The sequence below is a fragment of the Carassius gibelio genome, chromosome B6 (genome assembly GCF_023724105.1).
Source record: "Carassius gibelio isolate Cgi1373 ecotype wild population from Czech Republic chromosome B6, carGib1.2-hapl.c, whole genome shotgun sequence".
Taxonomy (NCBI): domain Eukaryota; kingdom Metazoa; phylum Chordata; class Actinopteri; order Cypriniformes; family Cyprinidae; genus Carassius; species Carassius gibelio.
This window is the reverse complement of record NC_068401.1, coordinates 29,279,541-29,306,977: the sequence shown is the minus strand read 5'-3', so window position 1 is coordinate 29,306,977 and position 27,437 is coordinate 29,279,541. Positions and strand designations below refer to the sequence as shown.

The 27,437-nt window shown below is 39.3% G+C and overlaps 1 protein-coding gene across 1 annotated transcript in view; it reads left to right on the top strand.

Annotated features, from left to right (window-relative positions):
* The window catches only part of LOC127959408 (voltage-dependent T-type calcium channel subunit alpha-1I-like), a 110,615-nt gene extending 83,741 nt beyond the window's left edge, over positions 1-26,874 (top strand). Inside the window, exons 18-35 of the mRNA XM_052558582.1 lie at positions 134-202; positions 2,036-2,214; positions 2,915-3,041; positions 3,144-3,269; positions 4,092-4,181; positions 4,727-4,919; positions 5,249-5,400; positions 6,759-6,868; positions 6,945-7,078; positions 8,993-9,063; positions 9,747-9,825; positions 10,386-10,507; positions 12,005-12,367; positions 19,243-19,389; positions 19,985-20,098; positions 23,349-23,472; positions 24,326-24,525; positions 25,684-26,874. Of these exons, the coding sequence (XP_052414542.1) occupies positions 134-202; positions 2,036-2,214; positions 2,915-3,041; positions 3,144-3,269; positions 4,092-4,181; positions 4,727-4,919; positions 5,249-5,400; positions 6,759-6,868; positions 6,945-7,078; positions 8,993-9,063; positions 9,747-9,825; positions 10,386-10,507; positions 12,005-12,367; positions 19,243-19,389; positions 19,985-20,098; positions 23,349-23,472; positions 24,326-24,525; positions 25,684-26,253 (2,970 nt within the window). The 3' untranslated portion in view covers positions 26,254-26,874. The remainder of the gene's footprint in view (positions 1-133; positions 203-2,035; positions 2,215-2,914; positions 3,042-3,143; positions 3,270-4,091; positions 4,182-4,726; positions 4,920-5,248; positions 5,401-6,758; positions 6,869-6,944; positions 7,079-8,992; positions 9,064-9,746; positions 9,826-10,385; positions 10,508-12,004; positions 12,368-19,242; positions 19,390-19,984; positions 20,099-23,348; positions 23,473-24,325; positions 24,526-25,683) is intronic.
* Positions 26,875-27,437: the final 563 nt, after the last annotated feature.

Here is a 27,437-nt window from a genome sequence, read left to right as displayed (position 1 = left end):
AGTGAAAGCGGTTCAGCCGTGTGGAGAATCACACTGTAAAAGTCAGGTTTGATTCCTAGCGCTGCTGAATCATTAACTCTCACCGCTGTAACATTAATTCTGTTTCTGACTGTCTCCTCTCTTCTCTCGTCAGGAGCGAGTCTTCCTCACCATCTCCAACTATGTTTTCACTGCCATCTTTGTGGCTGAGATGACCGTCAAGGTAACGGCTCACCTGAGCATCTCACATTTACTTCTGCTGATCTCTACATCAGTCATCACTGTTATCTTATAGGTTCCTTTCTCTTCTTCATCACCAAATACTTCCAGACAGGAAAAAAGCACCACCAGAACACCCTCATTATGAACCAACAAGAACACACTCCCAAACAACCCAAAACACCCTCATAAAGACATAACACCCTAGCAACCCTGATGTAATGAGTGTGTAGAGGAGTGTAATCTATGACTATGCATATCATAAATAATCTGTTTAGGCATGTAGATATGAAAAGATATGGTCATCATGTCATGAAATATTTTAATTAGTGCTGTCAAATGATTAATCACGATTGATTGCATCCAAAATGAACATTTTTGTTTACATAATATATGTTTGTGTTTATTGTGTATATTTATTATGTATATATAAATAAAATGAAAAAAATAATACGTTTATGAAAAATCTAATATGTTTATATGCTAAATATATTTAGATATAAAATATAAAAATATATACATAAAATGCATGTAATGTTTTTAAATATCTAGTGTATGTGTTTGCATTCATATAGACATAATAACTATACACAGCACACATATTACGCAAACAAAAACTTTTATTTTGGATGTGATTAATCGCAATTAATTGTTTAACAGCACTAATTTTAATTAGAATTGAATTTGTATTTAACATGATCACAAATGAAAACATAACCCTAACCAAAAATATTTTGCACTGCTAAAACAATGCTCTAACACTGAGGGATCACGCGCACACGCACACACACACACACACACACACACACACGCACACACACACACACACACACACACACACACACACACACACGCACACACACACACACACACACACACGCACACACACACACACACACACACACACACACACACACGCACACACACACACACACACACACACACACACACACTGATGAGGTGGTTCAGCAGTAAGCCTTCATTACAGTGTCTCAGCGGTGCAGTCTGCTGCTCACACTGATTATTCAGCTCGTTTAGATCGTTTTAAAATCAGCCTTGTTAGCAAATGAGCCAATGAGAGCGCTGGAGACTGTCACTGTGCATGCTGGGAGAACACTCGCTCTAGTCCAGCTCTGTCAGTGTCCTGTCAGTGTCCTGTAGGTTTCTGTCTCGGAGGTGAATCTGCTCCAAACGCAGTGCAGCAGCTCTTTCTCTCTGTCTCTCTCTGTAGCTGTCAGAGCTTACTGCGGTAAAAACTCTGATGATGCTTTCAGAACAGAGTGTTCTTCCACTGTATTGTCGTGGGTCTGCTCTTGATACACTGCTGACAGCAGCAGAGAATAACACCACACTTACTGTATAATCATACATGGGTAGAATAGAAGACTTGGGGAAGAAGATATACCTCAAGTTCTCAATATCAAAGTTCATGTGTCCATCAAACTTGGATATTTCAGCACAAATTCAGACTGCGCTGATGTCAGCAAACTCAGATCTACTGCTTGTCTTCTGTCGTCTGATTGATAGTTAAGAGTTTTTATCCAATAAAAACGTCATTTAGTGTAATTGTGCTTCAGAAGTCCTTCTGTGTCAAATCTTGTCTGATTCTGATCAAGTAAAGGTCAGAATAAGGTCAGCGTTTGTTTCCAGAAGCTTTACTTCCTCTGTTCCTCTTTGGCTCAGTTTGAAGCTCCTCCATGTTCTCACTATTTCAGACAACACGAGCCACACAAGCCTGATATATCAAATATGATACTCAGCAAAAAGTGCATACACAGTTATTTTTAAATAAGGTCTTTTATATTGAAGGGTTAATATTCTGCATGTTTTGTCTCAGGTGGTCTCTAAGGGTCTGTATGTGGGCGATCGGGCGTATCTGCGCAGCAGCTGGAACATTCTGGACGGGTTTCTGGTCTTCGTGTCTCTGGTTGATATCGTGGTGTCGATGACGGGTGGAGCGAAGATCCTGGGCGTCCTGAGGGTGCTCCGACTGCTGAGAACATTACGCCCGCTCAGGTCAACTAATTACTTGATAAGTGTTTCTCAACTAGACTCAAACCAGCCTCACTAGTGTTGATGCCATCAAATTACAAAATCAACTTATTTTCTCTTAAAATGATACATTTTCTCAGTTTAAACATCTGATGTGTCCACATCATTGCATTCTGTTTTTACCGTATTCACAATTTGTACAGTGTCCCAACTTTCTTGGTATCAGGTTAGTATATTTCTTCATGGAACATGATCTTTACTTAGTATCCTAATGATTTTTGGCATAAAAGAAAAATGTATAATTTTTACTCAATGTATGGTTGTCTATTGCTACAAATATACGTCTGTGCTAATGATGACTGCTTCTGTGCTGCAGGGACGCTGATAAAGTTTTTATTACAATTTACAATGACCTGAAAATATCAAGCTGCACAATTAAAATATGTTTTTTAAAATTATGTTCAGTTGTGTATTTACATGTATGTATTTGGCAGACACTTTTATTTGAAGAAATGTACATTGTGTTGAAAGTGTACATTTTTATCAGTTCTCACATGTACATTTAGCTGGGAATCGTTCCCATAATCTTGCAGTTGCTAAAGCTGTCATCTATTGCCGGAGCTTCAGGAATGCACAGCGTATTTAACTATAACAATAATGTTTACCACATTTTTTTCATCATGTGTTGCAAGATGTTTGTGACTCGGTTCTTCACGGTTCTCAGGGTGATCAGTCGAGCTCCGGGTCTGAAGCTGGTGGTGGAGACTCTGATCACGTCGCTGAAGCCCATCGGAAACATCGTCCTCATCTGCTGCGCTTTCTTCATCATCTTCGGCATCCTGGGAGTTCAGGTTCATGTCACGTTCAGTGGACAGTGATCTCTAGTCCTGCTCCGTCAGACGCTGATCTCACTCTGTGTGTGTGTGTGTGTGTGTGTGTGTGTGACTCAACAGCTCTTCAAAGGGAAGTTCTATTACTGTGTGGGTTTGGATGTGAAGAACATCACCAATAAATCCGACTGTCTGTCTGCCAATTACCGCTGGGTTCATCACAAGTACAACTTTGACAACCTGGGGCAGGTGAGGGTCAGACTCCTTCTGCTGATGAGCCCAGCATTGAAGCCCTTGTTTTCCAGTTCTTTTCCTTCTACGGTGAAGAGTTTTAAGACATGAACCAAACCAGCCAGATCTGAACATTGCACATTTTCATTTGAATGGAAGAATGGTATGAAAATGTTATAAAGATAGCGACTGTGTCTTGTATGAACTACAATCCCATGATGCATTGTGAATGACACTTAAAATCACAGGAACAGTAGAATGTATAATTAATGACTTACAGTAACTAAGGACCATATTTTCTTGAAAATAAGGGATATGTGACTACAACTGCATCTGGTAAAATTCAGAATCATTCAGAAAAAAAAAATCTATAAAATAATATAACAAAAGAAATGTTTGTAGACTTTATGAAGACTATAAACATATATTTTAGTTCCTTTCACTCCACAAGAAGACCTTTAAATGGAACAGTATGGAATGTATGGAAATGGAATTTTTTTTTTTTTGCGATATTTTAGATTCCAGAGAACTTATTCATGATGCATCATGAGGGTGTGTTTTCAAAATGTTGAGTGGTTTTATCATGATATTAATTTCCGTGATAGTAGTATTGACAGCATCTCCTGACTCAGGATTATGAGTTGTTTGGTTAAGTATTGTTTCTAAGCTCGAGTTAAACTCACACTGACTGTCCGACTCTCCATCAGGAACCGCATGGTTCTCTGTCAGGAGAGATTCAGAAATCTGTTCTATCAGTTCAGTCCAGCGGAGGAAATGAATGTGATCTTGACTTCCTGCAGCTGATGATCTTCTGTGTGTTTGGGGGGTGCTCTATTTCAGGCTCTGATGTCCCTGTTTGTGTTGGCGTCTAAAGATGGATGGGTAAATATCATGTACCACGGGCTGGACGCCGTCGGGATCGACCAGCAGGTAACACACACACACACACACGTGCGCATGTATACACATTGTAAAAAATCCACATGTTTGTGGAAGAAGTCTCTTCTATGCACCAAGGCTGCATTTATTTGAGCAAAAAACTGTAAAACTGTGATATTATTGTAATCCAAGATAGCTATTTTTTATGTGAATATCTCTAGTCTATTTCTGTGATGCTCCGCTGTATTTTCAGCATCATTCCTCCAGTCTTCAGTGTCACATGATCTTCAGAAATCAGAATAATATGATGATTTACTGCTTAAGAAACATTTCTGATTATTATCAACGATGAACACAGTTGTGCTGCACAATATTTCTGTGGAAACCGTGATGTGTTTTATTTTTCAGGATTCTGTGATGAACAGAAAGTTCAAAAGAACTGCGTTTATCTGAAACAGAAATCTTTTGTCACATTATAAATGTCTTTTCTGTCACTTTTGATCAGTTCACTGTGTCCTTGATGAATAAAACGATCCGCTTCTTTCTATGTAATATCTGGAGCAGTATGTGAGTGTTTTAACTGTGTCTGTGTTCAGCCCGTCATCAATAACAACCCCTGGATGCTGCTGTACTTCATCTCCTTCCTGCTGATCGTCAGTTTCTTCGTCTTGAACATGTTTGTGGGTGTGGTGGTGGAGAACTTCCACAAGTGCCGTCAGCATCAGGAGGTGGAGGAGGCGCGGAGGAGGGAGGAGAAGCGGCTGAAGCGCATGGAGAAGAGGAGGCGCAGTAAGAGAGGAGCCCCGCTGCTCTTCTTCATCTGTCTTCATCTCTTTGGCTCTCGTCTGTTATTATTCATCATCTTCTCGTGTCGTCTGCTGCTCTCACTCGTTTATCTCTCGTGTTCCTCCTCGTTCTACTTCTCCTGAGATCCTTGGCTACATTCATCACCTCTGACCCCATTGTTTCCACTTCCTCCTTCCATCTTCATCTCAGGGCTGCCCTCGCTCATTTACATCCATCCATCTCTCTGTCAGTGAAATATCAGCGTGTGTTCCTGTCAAAGCATTAGTGATGATGATGGTGTTAATATCAATAAATGTTGTGTTTGTGTTCAGAGGCCCAGCGGCTGCCGTATTACTCCTCGTACGGTCGTGTTCGGCTGATGATTCACTCGTTCTGCACCAGTCATTATCTGGACCTCTTCATCACCCTCATCATCTGCATCAATGTGGTCACCATGAGCCTGGAGCACTTCAACCAACCACAGGTGAGCAGCACTGTCACATGACCCGCTGCCAATCAGCTGCCTGCACACTTGCTTTGATTGACTGGTCTGGATCCAGTGTTACATTACTGTCACTGGAGATACTATCAAAGATTAATGCGTTTATATATATGAAGAGTTTGGATACAAAACGCAATAAATCCATTTTGATTAATCTTTAGGTTATAATAACATAAAAAAATTAAAACCAGGTTTTTTTTATTATTATCTTTTCCCCAAAAGGCAATAATCCATGAAAATGCAATATCACGTTCATAATCAAATGCAATTTATTGTGTAGCCCTTATTTGTTCATCACAAGTACAAATTAGATGAGGAAAACTAGGAAGCGGAGTGTTTTCAGAGCGTCACCATTACTGTTAGAGTGTGTGGAATGGTGCTCTGTGATTGGTTGTAACTGTCTAGAGTGTGTGGAATGGTGCTCTGTGATTGTTTGTTACTGTCTAGAGTGTGTGGAATGGTGCTCTGTGATTGGTTGTACCTGTCTAGAGTGTTTGAAATGGTGCTCTGTGATTGGTTGTTACTGTCTAGAGTGTGTGGAATGGTGCTCTGTGATTGGTTGTTACTGTCTAGAGTGTGTGGAATGGTGCTCTGTGATTGGTTGTTACTGTCTAGAGTGTGTGGAATGGTGCTCTGTGATTGGTTGTAACCGTCTAGAGTGTGTGGAATGGTGCTCTGTGATTGGTTGTTACTGTCTAGAGTGTGTAGAATGGTGCTCTGTGATTGGTTGTTACTGTCTAGAGTGTTTGAAATGGTGCTCTGTGATTGGTTGTTACTGTCTAGAGTGTGTGGAATGGTGCTCTGTGATTGGTTGTTACTGTCTAGAGTGTGTGGAATGGTGCTCACATTTTGCAAAAAAGGGAGACTGGTGTTTGTTGTGGTTTGGAAAAAAAAGGAGAAAACAGGACCCAATAATTCTGTGAATATCGCATTTTTCATAAAATTTAAAATGTACTTTTCAATACTTTTTTTTTTTTTTACCGTTTTGTAACCAAACTCTTTATTTGCAAAAATGGATAACATAGTTGTTGTTTTTTGTAGTTGTTGTTGTTTTTAAAATGTTTTTTTTTGTTGTTCTTTTTATAATTTGATCATGTTTTTGTTTTATTGTGTTAGTTGTTATTTTAGTTTTTTTAAACTTTTTTACTAAAGCTTATCTGTTTTTACTGAACTCTTCTTTTAATGAACTCTTCATATATATGTGTGTTTGTGTGTGTGTGTGTATGTAAAACATTGATCCTGTTGGTTTTTCATAACTGAATCACAGTTTTGTGAACAGAAATCCATCTATTCATGACCGTAGATCTGGAGTTGAGTTTCTTCTCTCTGCTTTCTCTCAGTCGTTGGAGACGGCGCTGAAATACTGCAACTACTTCTTCAGCTCTACGTTTGTGGTGGAGGCCATGCTGAAGCTCATCGCATTCGGCTTCAGACGCTTCTTTAAAGACAGGTGAGCAGGGTCTGAAGTAACACACAGCAGCACTTCCAGAGCATCTCCAGATCTTCAGATGTTTCTGTCTCCTCAGATGGAATCAGCTGGACCTGTCCATCGTTCTGCTGTCTGTGATGGGAATCATTCTGGAGGAGATTGAAATAAGTGCTTCACTTCCCATCAACCCCACCATCATCCGCATCATGAGGGTCCTGCGCATCGCCCGCGGTGAGCACGCTCAGTTATACAGAGATGAAAATGTGAAATATACATTTTAAAATGCAATTAAAATTCATAATATGGAAAACCTCAGGAGCTTCTACTGTATGTATTAAATACAATATGGACCTAGAACGACTATTATGAACTGAGGAGTTTAGTATTGTTTGGTTAGTGTTTCGTGTGGATCCATGTACTTTTAATGCACTTTTAATAATTTATAATGATAGACAGAAAAGAACTACTGATTAAAATATTTAAAAATAAATAAATAGATAACTATCAGTAATTCTAAAAATATGTATACCTTTATGTATAATGTATGATAAAGGTTTTTTTTTTTTTTTTAGTTTATGTATGTTGTAATGCATTGCATCTTTAATAAATAATTGTATCCAAAGATAAAACGCATTATACTTGCAGATTCCTTGCTACACCTGACTGATAGTTTGTTGTGTTTTAATGCATTCTATTCACTGCATATATGTTACAATAAATAGATAAATGTTATAATGTATTATAATTGTGGTTATAATTACTAATGAAATCATTCAGTACATAAAAAAGTGCATTACAGGTTGTAATAATGCACTGAAATATTTGTGTGTATAAAGGATTTAAAGTGTTACTAAATTTACTAGAAATGTCTTCTACAACATTTTTCCCATTGTTGAAATGGATTAAATGAATAAAAAGTCTCTATAAAGGGCATGAACTAAATTAAATGATCGGTAACACTTTATAATAACTGCACATTATTAATCATTAATTAAGTATTAGTAAACAGATAATTCATAATTTATAAAGCATTAATAGACAGTAATAATCAGTTTATAAATACAGATATAAATGCTTTATTCTTGATTTAAAAGCATATATATAATGTGTAATTTAATACTTTATTCATGATCAATTTATCATTTCTCAATGAAGTATAGCATTATTTACACACCAGTTATTTAGGAGTTGCCAGTGATTCATAAGATCACAAGAAATTTAGTAAATTCAGGTAGTTATAAAGCATTTAGTAGTGGTCAGTTAAACTGTTTTTGTGAGCTCATCTAATGTGAGGACTAGTTATGCCCTGTAAAGCATTTATAAAGGATATTTAAAGGCTCAGTTATCTTCTAAACAAAAAACAGAAACAAACACAACACAGTGATACAGAACATAGAAATATTAACAGCCTTTAAATCTCATTTGTAAAAGCTTTACAAGGCATAAATAGTCCTCACTTTAGATGAGCTCACAAAAATAGTTAACTAACAACTACATGAATTAACCCTGAATTACAGTAGAAATACATGTTAATAAACCATTTATTAACACTATAAGTAACTATTACTATATGTCTGAATAAAAAGATGTATGAATGCACATTTAAATAGTTTATTAATCATTTAGTTAAAGTTTCTAAGTGATCTTATGAACCACTGACAACTCCTTAATAAGTGGTGTGTAAATAATGCTATACTTAATTTAGAAATGATAAATTGATCATTAATAAAATATGAAAAAACAATTATAGATATGCTTTTAAATCAGGAATAAAGCATTTATATCTGTATTTATAAACTGCTTATAAATGTCTATTAATGGTTTATAAATGATGAATTAACTGTTTCCTAATGCTTAACTAATGATTAAAAGCATGCAATTATTATAAAGTGTTACCAAATGATCCAGTGGTGTTGGTGAGGTAATGCACTGTGATGTGTTCCAGCACTGGAGTCTGTTTTTGAGCAACAGAAGTGTGTGAGCAGTAGTGAAGCTCCAAACCTCCAGCAGCGTCTCTGTCATCTCAGTCCTGCCTCTCATCGATGTTTCTGTGTGTTCTTCTTTTAGAGAGACTCAGACTGAACTTCTCTGAGATGTATCTGTCTCTCCCGAGACATTCAGTGTGTTTTTGTCTCAATTTCACAGTTCTGAAGTTGTTGAAGATGGCCACAGGAATGAGAGCGCTGCTCGATACCGTGGTGCAGGCGTTACCACAGGTACAGACACACACACACACACACACACACACACACACACACTCACGTATAATCTAATACAATCTACCAGCAGTAGATTGAGTGTGGAACTGGTTTAACAGCAAAGTTGGTCATGTTGATCACTTAGATCTTTAGAATTATGGCTATCAAAGATGGCTGTGTCTCAGGAGACAGATCTGATATCAGCATCTCCAGCATGACAAGCGTCTGGCATGTGAGTGAAGCGTTAGACGTGTGTTTCAAGAGTCACTGAGTGTTCAACACTGACTCATAAACACTTTACACAGATGGCGTCGATCTACAAACCTCCTTTCACATGATTAACTGTGCCGATGATCACACTTCAGTACTGTAAATGTGTCAATAGTAACTTAATTCATGCGATTTATAAAAATCCACTGTGTGCGTTTGAGTAATGTGTATGTGAGGAATAATGTGAATAACTGTTTGTTTTCCCGAGCTCTCGCCGGGCTCAGATGGGCTTCCAGCACGTCTAATAGAAATGAATTAACCTTGAATATAAGCAATAAAGAGCTGTGAGCACATGACCAGCACAAACCTCATTCTGGGAATTAAATGAGTTTTCATTCTCAGCGTTGACGGCTGCTTTAGTGCTCGAGATGAGCTCGGTGCCACACGACGGATATACACTGCTGATGTGTGTGTGTGTGTGTTTTGTTCAGGTGGGGAATCTGGGTTTGCTCTTTGTTCTGCTGTTCTTCATCTACGCTGCGCTCGGAGTCGAATTGTTTGGAGAACTGGGTGAGAGAAAACTATTTCCTTTTCATTTCTAAAGTGCCTAAAGATCTGTTTGCATATGCAATGTTTTTAAAGAAATTTATACTTTTATTCACCAATGATGCATTGAATGGATCAAAAGTCACATTAAAGACATTTGACAAAATATTATTTTTTTCAAATAAAAGCTGTTCTTTTGAACTTTCTGTTCATCTGTGAATCCTGAAAAATAAAATGTATCACGGTTTCCACAGAAATATTGAGCAGCACAACTGTGTTCAACATTGATAATAATCAGAAATGTTTCTCGAGCAGTAAATCATCATATTATACTGATTTCTGAAGATCAAGTGACACTGAAGACTGGAGGAATGATGCTGAAAATACAGCTGAGCATCACAGAAATAAATTACACTTTAACACAGATTCACACAGAAAACTGCTATATTAAATTACAATACAATTTCACAATTTTTACTGTGTTTTTGATCAAGTAAATGCAGCCTTGGTGAGCATTATGAATAAATATGAAGGAATGGAAATATTTTTAAATCTTTCTCTCACACGTCATGTCTGTGTTTCAGTGTGTAATGTTGATTACCCGTGTGAAGGCATGAGTCGTCACGCCACGTTTGAAAACTTCGGCATGGCGTTCCTGACTCTCTTCCAGGTGTCTACAGGAGATAACTGGAACGGCATCATGAAGGTAGAGCTCACGTGCTGTCATTGAGCCTTTATATGAACACAAACCCCACACTGCAGATATGACAGACTGTAAACCAGCTGCTTTCACTCAATCTACACAGGGGACAGTTTTTCTTCTTTGAGTTATTGATGTCATAAAAAGTTGTTAAGATTGCATTGATTAATACTTTTGCTACATTATGCTGAATTAATACAAGACATCAGAGGTGAATAGTGTAAAGATTTAACTTGATAGATATCACAATCAGTGGCAGTTCATCAGGAGAGGCATGGCCTTCTCAAACCTTTAAGGTGGAATCAAGTTATTAATTTCATGTCTTCAGAATGTGTGTTTCTTGTGATTTCATTATTGCAAACTATAACGTATCACTGTGTTTTACTGCTGCTCTTCCACACGGATGTCTATGGAGAAAGACAGGAGTGAAGCACAATACGTAGCTGGAGACTTTGGCCTATGGTTGATTAAAAATGAACAAATCACCATTGAGTATTTGACTTAGCATAGCGGCTCTATTTCTCATTGGTTTAAATATAGAAATAATGGATGGAAATCCATGAAGGAGGCTAACCTCCCTTGGTTTATCAACCAGTCACCATGGAGAGATATTGAATATTTAATCACCAACACATCTTCAAAGCTCCCTTTCGAGCAGCAGCTAAAAATAAAAAAATGAAGGAAGGGTCATAAAACCATCTTCATTAGATGGCCGAATGTGCTGTTTTAGAACAGAATTATTTAGCAAAACAGAGTGGCTGACTTTAATTGATGATTAATAAGCCTTAATTGATGAATTGAAGAAGACAGGTGTGCTCTATGAGGCATAGACACATTTACTGCTATAAAGGACAGGAGCATGCTTTAATTGAGCAGTTTAGTGTGCCTCCTCTATTTTAATATCGACGAGCCAACACCACCAGTTTTTTTTTTTTTAATCACACCATAAATCTGAAAATAACAATGTCAACAGACAGAAAACAAATACATTTTCACCATGTTTTTGGGAATAAAATGTTTCATATACCTTATATCAGGTGAATGATGTATGATCAAACCAGGTAAAACCTGTCAAAATATGCATAGGAATACAAATAAAGATGAATAGATTGGAATAAAACAAGGAATAAAAATAAAGTTTAGTTTGATTAACTGCTGCTGAAGTGGGAAAAAAATTCCCAGCCTTCCAGTATGGGTAAAAACCTGAATGAAAATAAATGAAGTGTAGTAAAACAAACACTTAAATGTGTATTTTGGATGTTTTTTTTTTTTTTCCTTTCTACTAATCGGAAAGCAGATTAGACCAAAACCTCATGAAACACAAACTGTAGTGTCTTGCCTGAAGCAAAAAAAGGACAATATGTGAAACAGCACCAGATGGGACACTCTACATGAGAGATATTGAGCTGATTTCGTGGCTTCTCTTTTAGTCGTTTTGCACTGGCGAGGATGAAATGATCAAAACTGGACAATCATTACTCATTTGTGTTTCTTTGCTCACAGGACACGCTGCGTGAGTGTCCGCCGGGCGACAGCTACTCGTGTAACTCCAGCCTGCAGATCATCTCGCCCATGTACTTTGTCAGCTTCGTTCTGACGGCTCAGTTCGTCCTGATTAATGTGGTGGTGGCCGTGCTGATGAAGCACCTGGATGACTCCAATAAAGAGGCGCAGGAGGATGCAGAGATGGAGGCAGAGCTCGAGATGGAGCTGGCGCAGGGCAGTCTGTGCTGTATGGGGCATCTGGAGCGGGCCACCGGGACCGATGCGGGCGAGAGGCTGCCGATGGCTGTGGTTCACACCAACACTAACACCAGCCAGAGCGGATTCCCACAGAACCAGAGGAGACTCTACTCACCGGCACAGGTGCGTGTCCATCCTGAATATGACTGTGATTCGTCACTGATTTCACCATTCGTTTAGATTACGATTATCATGTCAACGATTCAATATCACGATTATATCTAAATTATTTTGTGCATTTTATTAAATTATATTAGCAGGCTACTTTTTAAAATAATTACAAACAAAATGTTTTATTTAATAATTATATTTTTGTAACTAAATATACAAGCAAATATAAAGTAATAAACGGGGAAAAAGACAATTACAAGTGATATTTAAATTATGACCTCCATATAATCAGAGATGCAGGTAATGCAGCAGCTCTGATTTTATTGGGCTTAAGTGCATCTTTTGACACAATAGACCACTTGATTCTTATAAAGCGGTTATCCCATTTAATTGAATTTGTGGCTTGGTTTTAGAGTGGTTCAAGTCTTATCTGTCAAATAGATAATTCTCTATAAAGTATGGTAACTTTGTTTCAACGGCAGCGCCTGTTACACGTGAGGTCCCCCAGGGATCTGTTATTGGCCCTATTTTATTTTTTTTGTATATGTTGCACCTGGGCTCAATTTTTTTTTTAAATCCGGCATGTCTTGCCATTTGTTTGTTGACGATACACAGATATATTTACCTATGAGAGTGGGAGAGAACAATGGTTCTAATTTGCTATTCGCTTGTCTAGAAGAGGTTAAGAGCTGGATGACTCAAAATATGCTTCAGTTGAACCAGAGTAAAACTGAGATTATGTTTTTTGGCCCTGCCAAAGGATGTTTAAACATATCCACATATTTGGGTTCATGGTCCAGTTGTTGCCATGCCCAAATAAGGAACTTCGGTGTGGTGTTTGATCCATGTCTGAAATTTGACATTGTATGTTTTTATAGCAGTGTATGGGATGGCCCTTGCTTACGCGTCTGAGCTCATTGCTCTTCGTCAAGTACCTAGGTCTCTAAGATCCAATAATAAGTTATTGTTTACTGTCCCTCGTACTCATTTAAAGTTAAAACGGGATCAGGCCTTTGCTGTTGCGGGGCCGAGGCTCTGGAATAGTTTTTCATCAGGAACTTAGAGAGGTCTTATCTTTAAATGCTTTTAAAGTTAAGTCAAAAACTACTTCTTGGCTTTAGCCTTTAAGAGGCTGGGCTAGTCTTTTTTGTTTAATAGGATGTGTGTTTTAAGTTGTGTGTTGTAATGAACTGTTTCTTGATTGGACAGCACTTTGGTCTGCAGGGGTAGTTGTAAAGTGCTCTATAAATAAAAGTGAATAAATGAATGAATGATAAACAAAAAGTACTTTCAGTATCCAAAGTTTACAGACAATCCTAGTTATTGGATTTTCTTTTTTCATCTAATACATATTGCATTCCAAACGGCAGAGATGAAAGCATATATATAGTAAAACATTTAAATAATGGTGGGTGGCAGCACAAGTCAAGCAATGCGCATATTCTATGCAATGAATCCCGTCGCTATCGTCTCTAACGCACAGACGCCACTTTAAGCTTGTATTTTCCAAAATGTGCCCAGATCTCGAATTTTAAAATAGTTGGTGCATTTTTAATACAGGCATGACAAGCACATATGCGAATGATTTCAGTAGGCTATAATAGATTAATATTGCATCGATTCAGAATCGTCCACCATGTCTGCATCGCGATACAACGATTAATTTCAACACCCCTGATCCTGAAGCATCGATACTGATGCAAGTTTTGAAAGTATCAAATAAAACTGATGCAAAGGTCTGTTTTATTTATCAGTGATTTCGTTTATTTAACAAAAAAAAAATAGTGTACAATATGCATTGAATTGGACGAATAACATTTGTCAAATGTCAAATTTTTTGAAGTTTTTACAAATTGAAGTTTGAGAAACTCCCACCATGCCATCATATTTGTTTAATGAGTTGTGATTGCTTAATAGTGTTATATTTACTATAATATCAACTGTAATAATTCCTATACCCAATAACTATGATAAATAAATAATTATTCAACACAAATTATATCTGTAATGACAGCTTTAACAATAAATATAATGATAACAGCTGTATAACCGATACTGTAACCAATAACTGCTATGATTACATAACGATAACTATAATAATTATAATTTTAATGTTACCTTTGATTATAATAACTATAACTAACTATTATTATAACATAAGCTATGATAACTATAATATTAACTGTAATTATAATAGTAACTATATCCGATAACTAAAATAACCACAATATCAAGTACATTACAATGTTAACTATACATCTATTGTTAAACTATAACTAATACGTATAATTATAACATTAACTTTGATAATTATAACCTTATATTATATTAATATAATTATATATTATATTATATGTAACCGATAACTATAATAACAATAATTATAACTTTAACTACAATGTAAGCTATAATGACATCTACGATGATAACTATAACTAATAACTATTATACAGCAACAGTATTTGTAACTATTATGTTAGCTCTAAAATCAGCTATATGTATAATGATAACTGTAACAATAATGGAAAATATAAGAATAATGATAAACAATAACCAATAAAAACAACAATAAAGATAATTACGGTACATCATAAAAACTATATTATCATCCACACCAGTGGATGTTTATTTTATAATCTCACTGTAGTTTTGTCGCATGATGCTTTAAATGCTGGAGCTCATTAAAGTCAGATGGATTTTAATGTTTTTAGCTGGGGAAAAAATTATTGACTCTGTTATTCTCTTAGATTGATCATTGAAATGTATTATTTATGGTTGTTGTTATCATTTGTGGTGTGAACGAATTCTAAAACCTGAGCTCATCTCAAACTTTAAGATTAATTCACTGCAGGAGATGAACTTCCGCTTCATATCTGATTCAGTGACAGGGCTTCATTTGTCAAGTGTGATTTACATACTGTACTTTTGCCTTTGAGTGTGTGTAGATTGGTGTCATTAGAGCAGGTGTATTCATGAACAGAGATGATAATATTCCCCTAGAATTTGACTGTAAATGTTTTGTTTTTGAAGCGGGACAGAAGTCATGTCTCTTTCATGAGTCATTAAACTGAGTGATTGTAAATTTCCTTCCTGACATCTGATGGCCCACAGTGATCGTGTGTGTGTGTGTGTGTGTGTGTGTGTTAATGGAGACACATTGTGAGTCATCAGAGGAAATGAAGTCGCAGTTGAAACACAGAACAATCTGTCCACATGTGATGAGCAGTGAATGATGTCTTGTTCACACTGACAGTGATTTATTGCTGCTCACGCTCTGCTGTTATCGCTGGACTTTAGACATTCTTAGTGTTGTCAAACGATTAATCGCGATTAATAGCATTCCAAAATAAAATAAAAAAGTATTTAAATTATGTGTGTATATGCAGTGTATATCTATGATTTATATATAAATACACATACATGCATGTATGTATATATTTAAGAAAATATCTTAGGTTTATATATGAAATATATTTACTTAGAAATATAAATTATATGAATATACACTACTGTTCAAAAGTTTGGTATCAGAGCAATTTTTAATGTTTTTTTTAAAGGAGTTTCTTCTGCTCATCTGTCACACACAGAAGACAACAGAGACAGAGGTTGAGTTAAAGCCTGAACAGTTAATTGAAAGGATGATAGTGTTTGGTAGATGAGGGATGAATGGCAGTCCAGGATTAAGCCACAGGAACACAGACACACTCCAGAGCCAACAGGTGCAGAAGGGAGTTGGTTTTCCAAAGTATCCACTTGACGATGACGAGAGAATCCTCTAAGAGGCAAGAAAGAGTCAGGTTTAGTCCACACATGTACTCAAGGTTGCATAGACGAGACCGGACAGTGTCTTGGTGCTTGTGGCTGGGTTATGTAGTGAGTGCGTGATGGGGGGTGACAGGTGCTGCAAATCAAAAGTCAGGTGATTGTGATCGGGGATAGTTGGTTGTGAGTGTAGGAGGACCTGGCAAATCTGTGACAATCAGGGGGGGCTTCTTCACCAGGTCCTGTGGGAGAAACAGAAGTGACAGGTGAGTGACATGGCATGAGTTGTGAGACGTGAAATACAGGGGGAATTCTGTAGTGTGGAGGGAGATGGAGTTGGAAGACTACCGAAATGACCTCCTTGACTATGGCGAATGGTCCGATGAACTTGGGACTCAGCTTCCGACAGGGCAGGCGGAGACAGATGTTATGTGTCGACAGCCAAACCTTGTCCCCGACTTTGAAGTTGGGTGTCGGGGCACGACTGACGTCCGCCTGCCGCTGGTGAAGATGAACAGCCTCCTGGAGATGATGGTGTGCTGAGTCCCAGACCCTCTCACTCTCTCAGAACCAGTGCTGAACAGATGGTACTTCACTGGGTTCCTTGGTCCAGGGGAACATGGGCGGTTGGTAGCCGAGCACGCACTGAAATTGGGAGAGGCCGGTGGTCTGTTGGTGAAGAGAGTTCTGTGCGTACTCGGCCCAAGGTAGGAACTGGCTCCAAGAGTCCTGGGGGCTATGGCAGAAGGTTCGGAGGAAGCGGCATACTTCCTGGATCTTTCTCTCTGTCTGGCCGTTGGTCTGGGGGTGATAACCTGAGGAGAAACTTATGGGCAAATCCAGAAGTTTGAAGAATGATTTCCACACTCGAGAGATGAACTGTGGACCTCTATCTGATACAATGTCCTCAGGGATGCCGAGATCTGGCGTCGACCATCCTGCACCTTGGGACTCCACTCCTCTGGCTGCACCTCGTCCCACCAGCTCCATCAGGCTCCTCCATCCCCTCAGTTCTCTGTCACTCTGGCTCCACCACAGCCTCCCAGATCCACATCTCCATGACGGTTGCCGGCACCATCGGCACTGCCTAGGACCTCTGGATCCTCCCCATTGCCCTGGATCTTCGGCTCTTTGGCTTTCCACCTCAGGCTCCTCCACCACCTGCTCCACTGTCGTTGGTCGGCCCCCTGGAATCGATGGGCATTGCCCCTTTAAGGCTCTTTTGGGGAAGTCATGGCCTAATGGTTAGAGAGCCGAACTCCCAATCGAAGGGTTGTGAGTTCTAGTCTCGGGCCAGCAGGAATTGTGGGTGGGGGTAGTGCATGTACAGTTCTCTCTCCACCTTCAATACCTCGACTTAGGTGCCCTTGAGCAAGGGATCGAACCCCCAACTGCTCCCCGGGCGCCGCAGCATAAATGGCTGCCCACTGCTCCGGGTGTGTGCTCACAGTGTGTGTGTGTGTGTGTGTGTGTTCACTGCTCTGTGTGTCTGCACTTTGGATGGGTTAAATGCAGAGCACAAATTCTGAGTATGGGTCACCATACTTGGCTGAATGACACGTCACTTTCACTTTCACTTTCGTCACTTTCCTCATTTGGCTCCACCATGAGCCACTTTTATGGCTGTGGCCTGGGTCCAACTGGACTCCGCCTGCTCCAAGCCTCTCCTGTCTCCTTGCTCCATTGTCTCCACCGTGAACTCTGTTTTCCGGCCCCCTCCCTGAAGTCCGTCCTCGACCAGAACCTCCTCCTTGGTTCCCATCCATTCCCCTTCTCTGTTGTTCTACGGTGCGAGGTCACACCTACCTGGAGGGGGGAGTAATGTCACCCCCCTGGACTCATTATGTGTTCCGTGTCCCATGTTGATTGTCTCATTCCATGGACCTGTGATTTGTAAGTATCCCTAGTATTCAAGTTCCTGTCTTTGTGTCTCTCCTCTGTCAGGTCTACTTCGTCGATACTTGTTAAATGTTCTGTGTTCCCATTGTGGATTATCCCTGTGATTCCTGGATTAAAGACTTTTTGCTTGTACTCCATGTTTCTCTCTCATTCCTCCTGCTCCCGCAGTGAAGTGTGACAAGAATCATTTTGAAGTACCATGTGACACTTCATACTGGAGTAATGGCTGATGGAAATTCAGCTTTGCATCACAGAAATAAATTATATTTTAATAGATATTAAAATAGAAACCAATATTTTATATTGTAATAACATTTTGCAAGATTACCCTGTTATTCTGTATTTTTGATCAAATAAATGCAGCCTTGATGAGCAGAAGGAACTCCTTTAAAATCATTACACGTCTTACTGATCCCAGACTTCTGAAAGGCAGTGTAAATATATACATGTAAATATATGTAAATATTTTCAAAATATATATTGTATGTGTGTGTGTTTGTATGTACATAATAAATATACACAGTACACATACATATATTATGTAAGCAAAAACTTTCCCAATTAATCGTTTGACAGCACTAGACAGTCTGATCATGAACAGAATCCAGCGTGGATGAAAATATGTTGCTCTAGTTTAACAAAGACTCCAATACACATGAACTGATGATTCCCTCACACTCCTATTGATATCTGCTGCTTCATTGACACAAAGACTCTTGATGACATCACTGACCACCGCTGTCACTGGAAATCAGTGTCTCTAGTTAGTAATCAAACCAGTGATGCCGGTCCTCCAAACCAATTTAACAGCCTGTTCATTTCATAAAATACCTTTTTTTTCAATACATTTTTTATTTTTACTTATTAAATTGTTCCTGCTAATTTTGCTTGTTTTGTCACTCCTCTGATGCGACACACACTGACTGGTGGTGTGTGTCGATGGTCTCGGGTCATCCGTTGGGTCGCTGGACCAAGTTCATCTGTCTAACTGAATTCTGACAGATCAGTCCACACGCTTGAGTGCTTCACTACACACACACACACTCATCTCTGTGTGTGTGTGTGTGTGTGTGTCTTGTTTTCCAGTACAGATATCCAGACATCTCTAAAAATAGTGCAAGGGAAAAAAAAAACAGCTTAAGAAAAAAAATAAGGTTCTTTATCCTCTGTGTGTCCAGTGATCTAATACACATCCCTCAGAAATTGTGTGTGTGTGTGTGTGACAGGAGAACCAGTGGCTGGAGAGCGTCTCTCTGCTGATGAAGGATTCGCTGGATGGAGAAATGCAGATGATTGATAATCTCTCAGGATCTGTGTTCCACCATTACTGCTCTCCACCAATCAGACGAGACAGCAGGAGCCAATCAGAAGAGGTGAGGATGCCCAACACATCCTAAAAACTTAGAACCACTCCCTGAAGCAACAATTCCTGAACAGTTTTTATTAGCCGAACCCCTTATATGCAGGGGCAGATTTAACCAATGAGCGAGGTAAGCAGCCCCCAGGAATCAGGGAGCCCCATCTGATATTGGTGAAATATATTTGGCTAAAGCGCCAGTGTGTATTTGTGTTCTGGAGACTGTCAAATTTTTACTCATCGATCAAAACGTAGTGTTTTTGTCAAGTGCTGAGTTCTGCAAACTCGTGAATCCTCTCATATCAACTTGTATGATGTAATAATAGCTTGATTGTGCAGTGCAGACAGATTTGCTGATTTACGGAATGTCATGAGATTGTGATGAAAAGAAGTGAATGACAGCTTTTACTGATCGAAGAGGGAGCGCTCTTTGTGCACTTTATAGGCTGTACGATCCTGTCTGTCTCAGATATAAATTATAAACTATGAGAGAGAGCAAAATAAGGGTTAGGTGTAAAAGAGCATGCTTAGTTATGCTTTGTAGCGCGGCTCAGATCTCTGCGTGCAGCAGTGTTTGACAGCTTCCTGTGGTGATGCTGTGTGTTCTGTAGATCCGGCTGGCGGAGGTCGAGCAAACCTCTCTGATGTCGGAGCAGCTGTCAGATAAATCCTCCTCACCGGCGCTGACTGATGACATCAGCCTGGACGAGCACAGCGACTGTAAGGTGTGTGTGTCATCATGCTGATTAATCATTATCGACATGCTTTATTAACTGATAAGTGCACGGGTCTCTCGGGTGGATGTGTAAAGCCTCTTTGGGTTCATCTCAGCAGGATCTTCTCGCTCTGTCTGTCTCTCTGATGCTTCTGCTGTCAGACTCACGTAGAGGAGCTGGAGAACATGCTTGACTTCCACTGAACATTATTCAATCATCTGTCATTCTGTGTTCACTGTAGGCGTAGCTTGACGTTTGAACGTTTTGGTCCCAGACCAAGAAAAACCAATTTGATCAATCAGAGTTTTAAACACATTTGAGCTTTTTCTGTCGTAAACCTGCAAATTCACACTCTTGCGTGTCATTCAAGTTATTTTACTTGCATAGATCGGCATTAAGTGCATGAGGTTGTCATGATACATTGCATGCAAATTACTTTTAGGGACTGCACTACTTCTATTTTAAATGCTTTGGAAAATAATGCAGTATAAACATTTGTCAACACAATCTCAAAGGCTTTTATTAAGCAAATCAAGGAGTGAATTAGTCGCCCACTGCTTTGAAACAGGCGTTTGCTGGGCATTAATCAAGTTAAATGTGCAATAGCAGGCACACAAACACTTGCATTGATTTAAATCTCACTGAAAACAGATGATTAAGCAGTTTATATTGTACAAACTGTGTTCAGGTTTTGTTGTGTGTAAATTAACATTTTGCTGTAATATAGATGTAGAACACTTGCCATGTGTCATTTACTTTTGTGTACACTATCTGTTATAAAAAGTCGGTGGCTAGAGAACACTACAATGGTGACAACTATTATTATAAAGCACTCTGTGGAGGAAAAAATAGATTAATAGGTTAATAGGTTATAGAAAAAAAGAAAATAAAAAAAAAGTTCACTGAAACCCATAATGAATTTAAAAGTGTTTTTTTTACATGGCTGTAAACAAAAGATAAAAAGAGACTCCCCTATGCTTTTCGGCAAATACCTGAAAGTATATATATTTTTTATATATATTGTTTATAACTATGTAAGAATAAAAGCCTCTTAAATGTATTATGTGTGCTGGGGTTGTTAATTTAAAGGCTGTGTTGCAAGGTAAATTTTTTAACGAATATGTGCAATTTGCTTGTTGGTAATAAACATTTAAACTGTTATCGATTTTATGTTGTTAGGTATCACAAAACGGAATGTAATACGAAAAAATAGGTACTATCTTACAGCGGTCTCCTTTCCCCCACAATGCATTGCATCACGTCACGTTGGGGAGAGAATTTACCAAAGCCGCCTTGAGAGCACTGAGAGTGACTAGAGAGACGAGAGTATTCAGGTAGCGCAGAACGCAGATTATAGATAAATAGATAAATACATATATATATATATATAGATAGATAGATAGATAGATAGATAGACTATATACAGTATATAGATTGATAGACGGACAGATAGATAGTGAGATAGCGACCAACAGCGACCCAAACGCACTCACTTCCCTACAGCTCAAGCTTTCTAACGCAGTTTACATGGGACGGCACCCACACAAGCTCCTGTCAAACACAGCGACAGACACACGGCTACGTTTGCAACAACATTTTTACCAGAGGACGAGATAAACGCTTAGAAACGTCCATATAGCTAGCATGATGCCTTTTATTTCTAGATGACAAAGACAAAATTTACCAGTTCTATGACACTATGACAAAGGTTACCGGTACTTCTCTGAACTAACGTCATGATCACTGCCACTAGATATAAAGAAAACATTGATTTTTCTTCCGGTGCTATTCAATGACAGTAATAAATAAATAAAATTATATATATATATGTGTGTGTGTGTGTGTGTGTGTGTGTGTGTGTGTGTGTGTCGTTATTGCGCACTGCTGCTCGTAAACTAGCTCCAGTGTTCATTGCTGCGATGCTAAATGATAGCAACTCACCAGGACACTTCACCAACTCTCCACTAATTCTCCTCGGACCATGCATTATAGGCTTCGACGGACATCAGTTCTTGGCAATTCCTCATTTGCCCTCTCACGGCTGGCTCGATCGAAAATACACTGCTGTGGGTCATCATACATGTTTGCTCTCGCCACCTCTTCCTCATCCCAGTCAGTCGCTATAGTTCTGATGCTGTGTTCCAGGCAGGTTTTTGAGCTCGTAATCACCATTTCATATCACTACTAACGACTTTGTACCGTTCCAGGCAAGTTATGCCAAACTTTCTGAGCGCAACTAATTGTAACTAGATAATTTATTTTATTGCAACGTTGCATTTACCTAAAATCGTTTTTTTCAACGTGTAACGTTACTACTTGCATAAACACTGCATCCGTAAGCAGTATTATTCATATGGGCTGTCATTGTTGTTTCGCGTGCTGTGTGACCTCGGAACTCAGAGTGCATCGATCTAGTACGAGACACGAGTTCACGGGTGGGAAGTCACGGATTTGATTGTCGTTCCAGTGCACTTTCATGGGTTAAGGTTGGAAAAACACGGGTTACGGGTTGCCTGGAACGATGCATCATACTAGACTGAGGCTACCTTTCCTCGACTTCTCCCCAACATGACGTCATCACAGAGTTGCGTAAAAAAACGTTAATACCAAAAACTTAAAAAATAGGTCTTTAAGACCATTTTTGAGACATTTAAAAAATGATATACATATCTTGAGTGATTTATGTACCCATTAATCGAAAGTGGTGTTTAACCTGCAACATGGCCTTTAATGTTAATTTATTTAACTTTTTGGGGGGGAACGTACACTTCCATTCAAAAGTCTGAGATCAGTAAGATTTTTAAAGAAGTCTCTTATGCTCTTCAAGGCTGTATTTATTTGATCAAAAATACAGAGAAAAACTGCTGTGCTAATTAATATATATTTTTGGAACCTGTGAACCTTTTTTCAGGATTCTTCAATGAATAAAAAGTTAAAAAGAACAGCGTTTATTCAAAACAATCTTTTCTATTACTTTTTATCCAGTTAACACATCCTTGCTAATTAGTTTTTTTTTACTGATCCATAAATTTTGAATAGCAGTTTATATTATAACACACATTTTCAAATTGTGAATAAACACTGTTCTTTTAAACTTTTTATGTATCAAATTTTATTTATGATGCTTTGTGTGAGGAACTGGAAATCCTGTCCTCCACTGCAGCTCTCCAATCAGATTCAGTCGTAATAAGCTGTATGTACAGTGTGATATTGTGATATGAGTGATGAGACACATGTGAAGAGCTGTGTGTCTGTACAGGAGCACGGCAGCACTGACCGGAGCACAGACGAGCTCGTGGGCAGAAGCTTTCTTCCTCGGAGCGAGGCGTCCAGTCCAGGGCGAGACAGACGGGATGTGCGGCATGAGACGAGTCACCACCGAGGTCAGGCCACATCTGTGTGTTCTGCTCTCTGAAGGGCTGTTTACATTAGATGTGTCCTTACACTTACACCTAGAAATCTATTTGTATATCTGCAAGACTGGATGGTCTTAAAACATGTAAAGTTTGAGCTATTAAAGCTTCTTGAAAAGTTGCATGGTAAAACTGTGTTAATGGAAACCCACAACTAACAGTTTGCACATATAAGACCCTGGATCACAAAACCAGTCGTAAGGGTTAATTTCTGAAACTAAGATATATCTTAAAGCTGAATACATACGTTTGATGTATGGTTTGTTAGGGTAGGACAATATTTGGCTGAGATACAACTATTTGAAAATCTGGAATCTGAGGGAGCAAAAAAAGTTGTCCAAATGAAGTTCTTAGCAATGCATATTACTAATCAAAAAATAAGTTTTGATAATGATTTTTGGCATAAAAGCATATGATGCATGCAAGTATTGATGCTACAAATATACCTGTGCTACTTATGAATTTTGTGCTCCTGGGACACATATGTAGTTTTACACATCTAAATGAATGTTAAACTAAGGCCTTGGCCACACTAATATGTTTTTGTTTTGTTTTTCTCTCAGTTTTGGCCTTGCATCCACACTGAAGTTGTGTTTTTGTCAAGGACAACTGAGATTTTGAAAACGCTCTCCAAAGTTTTCCAGAACTTTGAAAAGGCCAATCAAACTTCTGTAAAATGCATGAAAATGCTAGTGTGGACAGAGAGCGTTTTAAAACAAAAACACCATTTTCAAATGTATTCGGATTAATGAAGAAATATCCTTACTCGCTTGTAAAAAGACCTGCTGTGTTCTTCTGAAATGGGCTTATGGTTTGTGTGTAGCAGATGACAGTGGAGGAGACGGCCAGGCGTCTTCACCTCTCTTTCATCTCCCGGCTGAGTTCTTCCACCCCAACACCGCTGCGATCCCCCAGGGCAGCCCAGCCACCGGAGCGGCCCAGCCGGGCTCCAGACATGCATCTCCGGCCTCATGGGCTTCTCTCAGGTCCCCAGGAGCCAACAGCAGGGTCATGGGCTCTCAGGTAAGAGACGCCGGTTCAAATTTAGTCAGGACTTAACAGTCAAGTGTCTGGATACCAACATAAGGATGAAGGGGTCTCAGGTAGACAGCCTTTGACTTCAGACATTAAGTAAGGTTCATTTTGCAGCTTATTCTTGCCAACAGTCATCTACTTATAAGGGTCATAGACCGAGAAATTGTAATTACTTGGATCTTTTTACACGTAAAAACATCATTGTACTATAAAAACTTCCTGTAAGTTTCAGAACTCAAAACTTTCTTGTTAGTCCAAAAAACAGCTTATATTGAAGCCAGTCAACGCTTGCTTCTACATTTATCCCCGCCCACTGATTCTACAGCACAGCCTGTTTAGCCCCGCCCACTGATTATACAACACTGTCTGTTAAGCTCCACCCACTATTTCTACAAAACTGCCTGTTTAGCTACACCCACTATTTGTACAATACTGCATGTTTAGCCCCGCCCACTGATTTTATGACATTGCCTGTTTTGAAATTTAACGAGAGCCCACCTTTATCCAATAGACTTGACATCTAGTTTATTTGCTACTGTCTCCAGTTCCTTCCACTAAAAGTGAAGTCAAAAAATCTCAGTATGGCTGCTGTCATCTTGCGGAAATTATATTATTGTGACCCAGAGTCTGCGCAGTATGCTCGTGAGGTGGAGCCGATGTATCAAAGTCTCGCCCAAACTCTTGAAGACCTAATCACAAGCTCACGATCATGACACCACAGCCAGTTTTATAGCATCCAATAACTTACTAAAATCAAACTTATTCAAAAAAACGAACACTTGTACATACATCACCATGCTAAGAACTACCTAAAATGATGGAAACCATGTTTGGAAAAATATATATTTGAAGTGTAATTTGATTATTTAGTTTGTCTCACGTGCCATTAGATTACATTTATGACCTATACTGGGTCCAGCCACTTGGGGCAAACTAAATGTTTTGGCTTCACTTTTCAGGACTTGTGCATTGCACTTGATTTCCAGGTGGACTGGTGCACATTGACTCCCGTAGATTGGGCAAACCCCACTAATCAGTTTTTGCAGACAGAAAGTGTGCAGTCGCAGATCTGGGTCACGAAGGCCTCTCATGTAGAGATCTAGGTTTGTTTCTCCTTCCTGACCCTCTTTTCACTTCTTGCTGCAGACGTCCCACAGTAACTCCTCGCTGGCCACGGGCAGTTCAGTGGGCAGCCTGCAGACCATGCTGGAGGAGGGTGTCTCCCCGTCAGGAGACCCTACGCTACCCCTGATCTGCAGAACCCACGTCCCTCCTCTAGAGCTCAGCCAGAGATCTCGCACTCCACAGACTCTGTTCAATCTCCAGGCCACCAGGGGGCGCCACAGGAATTGGAGAGGATACAGTGACTGCACAAACCCTAACTGGATCCGACAGGACCCCTCCGATGAGGACACTGGATCAGTGGTTAGGGCTGGAGGACCCGGTCAGGATGGTAATCCAGAACAGTTATCGGATAATTTGAGTAGCTTCTCTTTGACGTCTCTGCTTCCGCCAGATTCGCTGGCGCTGCCGCTGGCCAAGAAGTGCAACAGCACTGGGAGTTTAGTACAGGGGAGCCTAGTGGTCCGGAATAAAGATGGGAGGTGCCTGTACGGATTCGATTCTTGGACTGAAACAACAGGTGAGGACACTGAGAGGGATGCGTCCCCCGCTGGTGTAAAGACTGTGGCTCCTGGCTGCCGTAAGAACAGATGAAATGAGCGGTTCGGTCCAGGTATGGGACACTATGTGGTCTCTTCCGTGAACTCATCTCCACGTTTAACTCGAATGACACAAACCTGTTCCTTGTTGTGCTACTGACCAGCTAAAACTTACAGCCACAGCAACACGGTGTCTTTTCTTCTTCAGGGCATCACACTGGACGCCTCTGCAGTAGTCATGCAGTAGTCATGGAGTAGTGTTGAATGTTCTCAGTTTATTCATTCATAGGCACAAACAGACTAAGAACCTCACCAGTCGGAGTGTGTAGTGATCTTTAGGTGACACTGAGTGTGTAGCACGTGACACGTTTAAATGCAGAAAGATGCCGTACGATGCTGCGTTCATGTCATGTCGAGTACTGTGGTTGAGAAAGTCATTTTCTTCTAAAAGCATGTTAAAACACTGGAGGTTATGCCTTTTCTTTTTCAGAGGAAATTGCTAGCAAATTTGACTAAATTTAGGTTGTAATGTTTTCCCCAAGGATGTTTCAATACTAGTTCTGGCAAAGATGTCATCATTCTGTTCAGCTCTCTTCCAATAGTGTCTGTGCAATCAAACTAAGCAAGCCAGAGGCGACAGCGGCAAAGAACCAAAACTACATCGGTGACAGAATGGCAGTGGTGGAATGTAATAAAGTATTTGTACTTCGTTACTGTACTTAAGTAAATTTTTACGTATCTATACTTTACTTAAGTAAAAAAAATAATGCATACTTATACTTTTACTCAAGTAGATTTTTCAGCAATTATCTGTACTTTCTACTCCACTACATTATTAAAATGCGTGTCGTTACATCCTTCCGAATCTTGCATAAAATTTTTTTTGGTTGACTGACGTTTTGGCGTTGCTGGCCAATGCACGTTGAAACAGATCGGAGATCTGATTGGCCAAAGAACTCACGCGCTCAGCGCGTGTTTTGAAACAACACAAGCGGAACTGATGTAAATTGAAGATATTATAATATTAGTTTGACGTAAGTTAGTGGTAACTCTTACCCTAACAGGGCAACTTCTTTAGCTGGTTATTAGCACAGCAGGGACGATAGCTTGCTAGTTACATTTTTGGAGATGAGCAAACTACGGCTATATCTGTACATTCGTAATTGGCTAAAATAGCTGTTTGTTTTGACTCGACGAAAAAATGTTAAAACTATTTATACGGCGTCGGCTCCTAGCTTC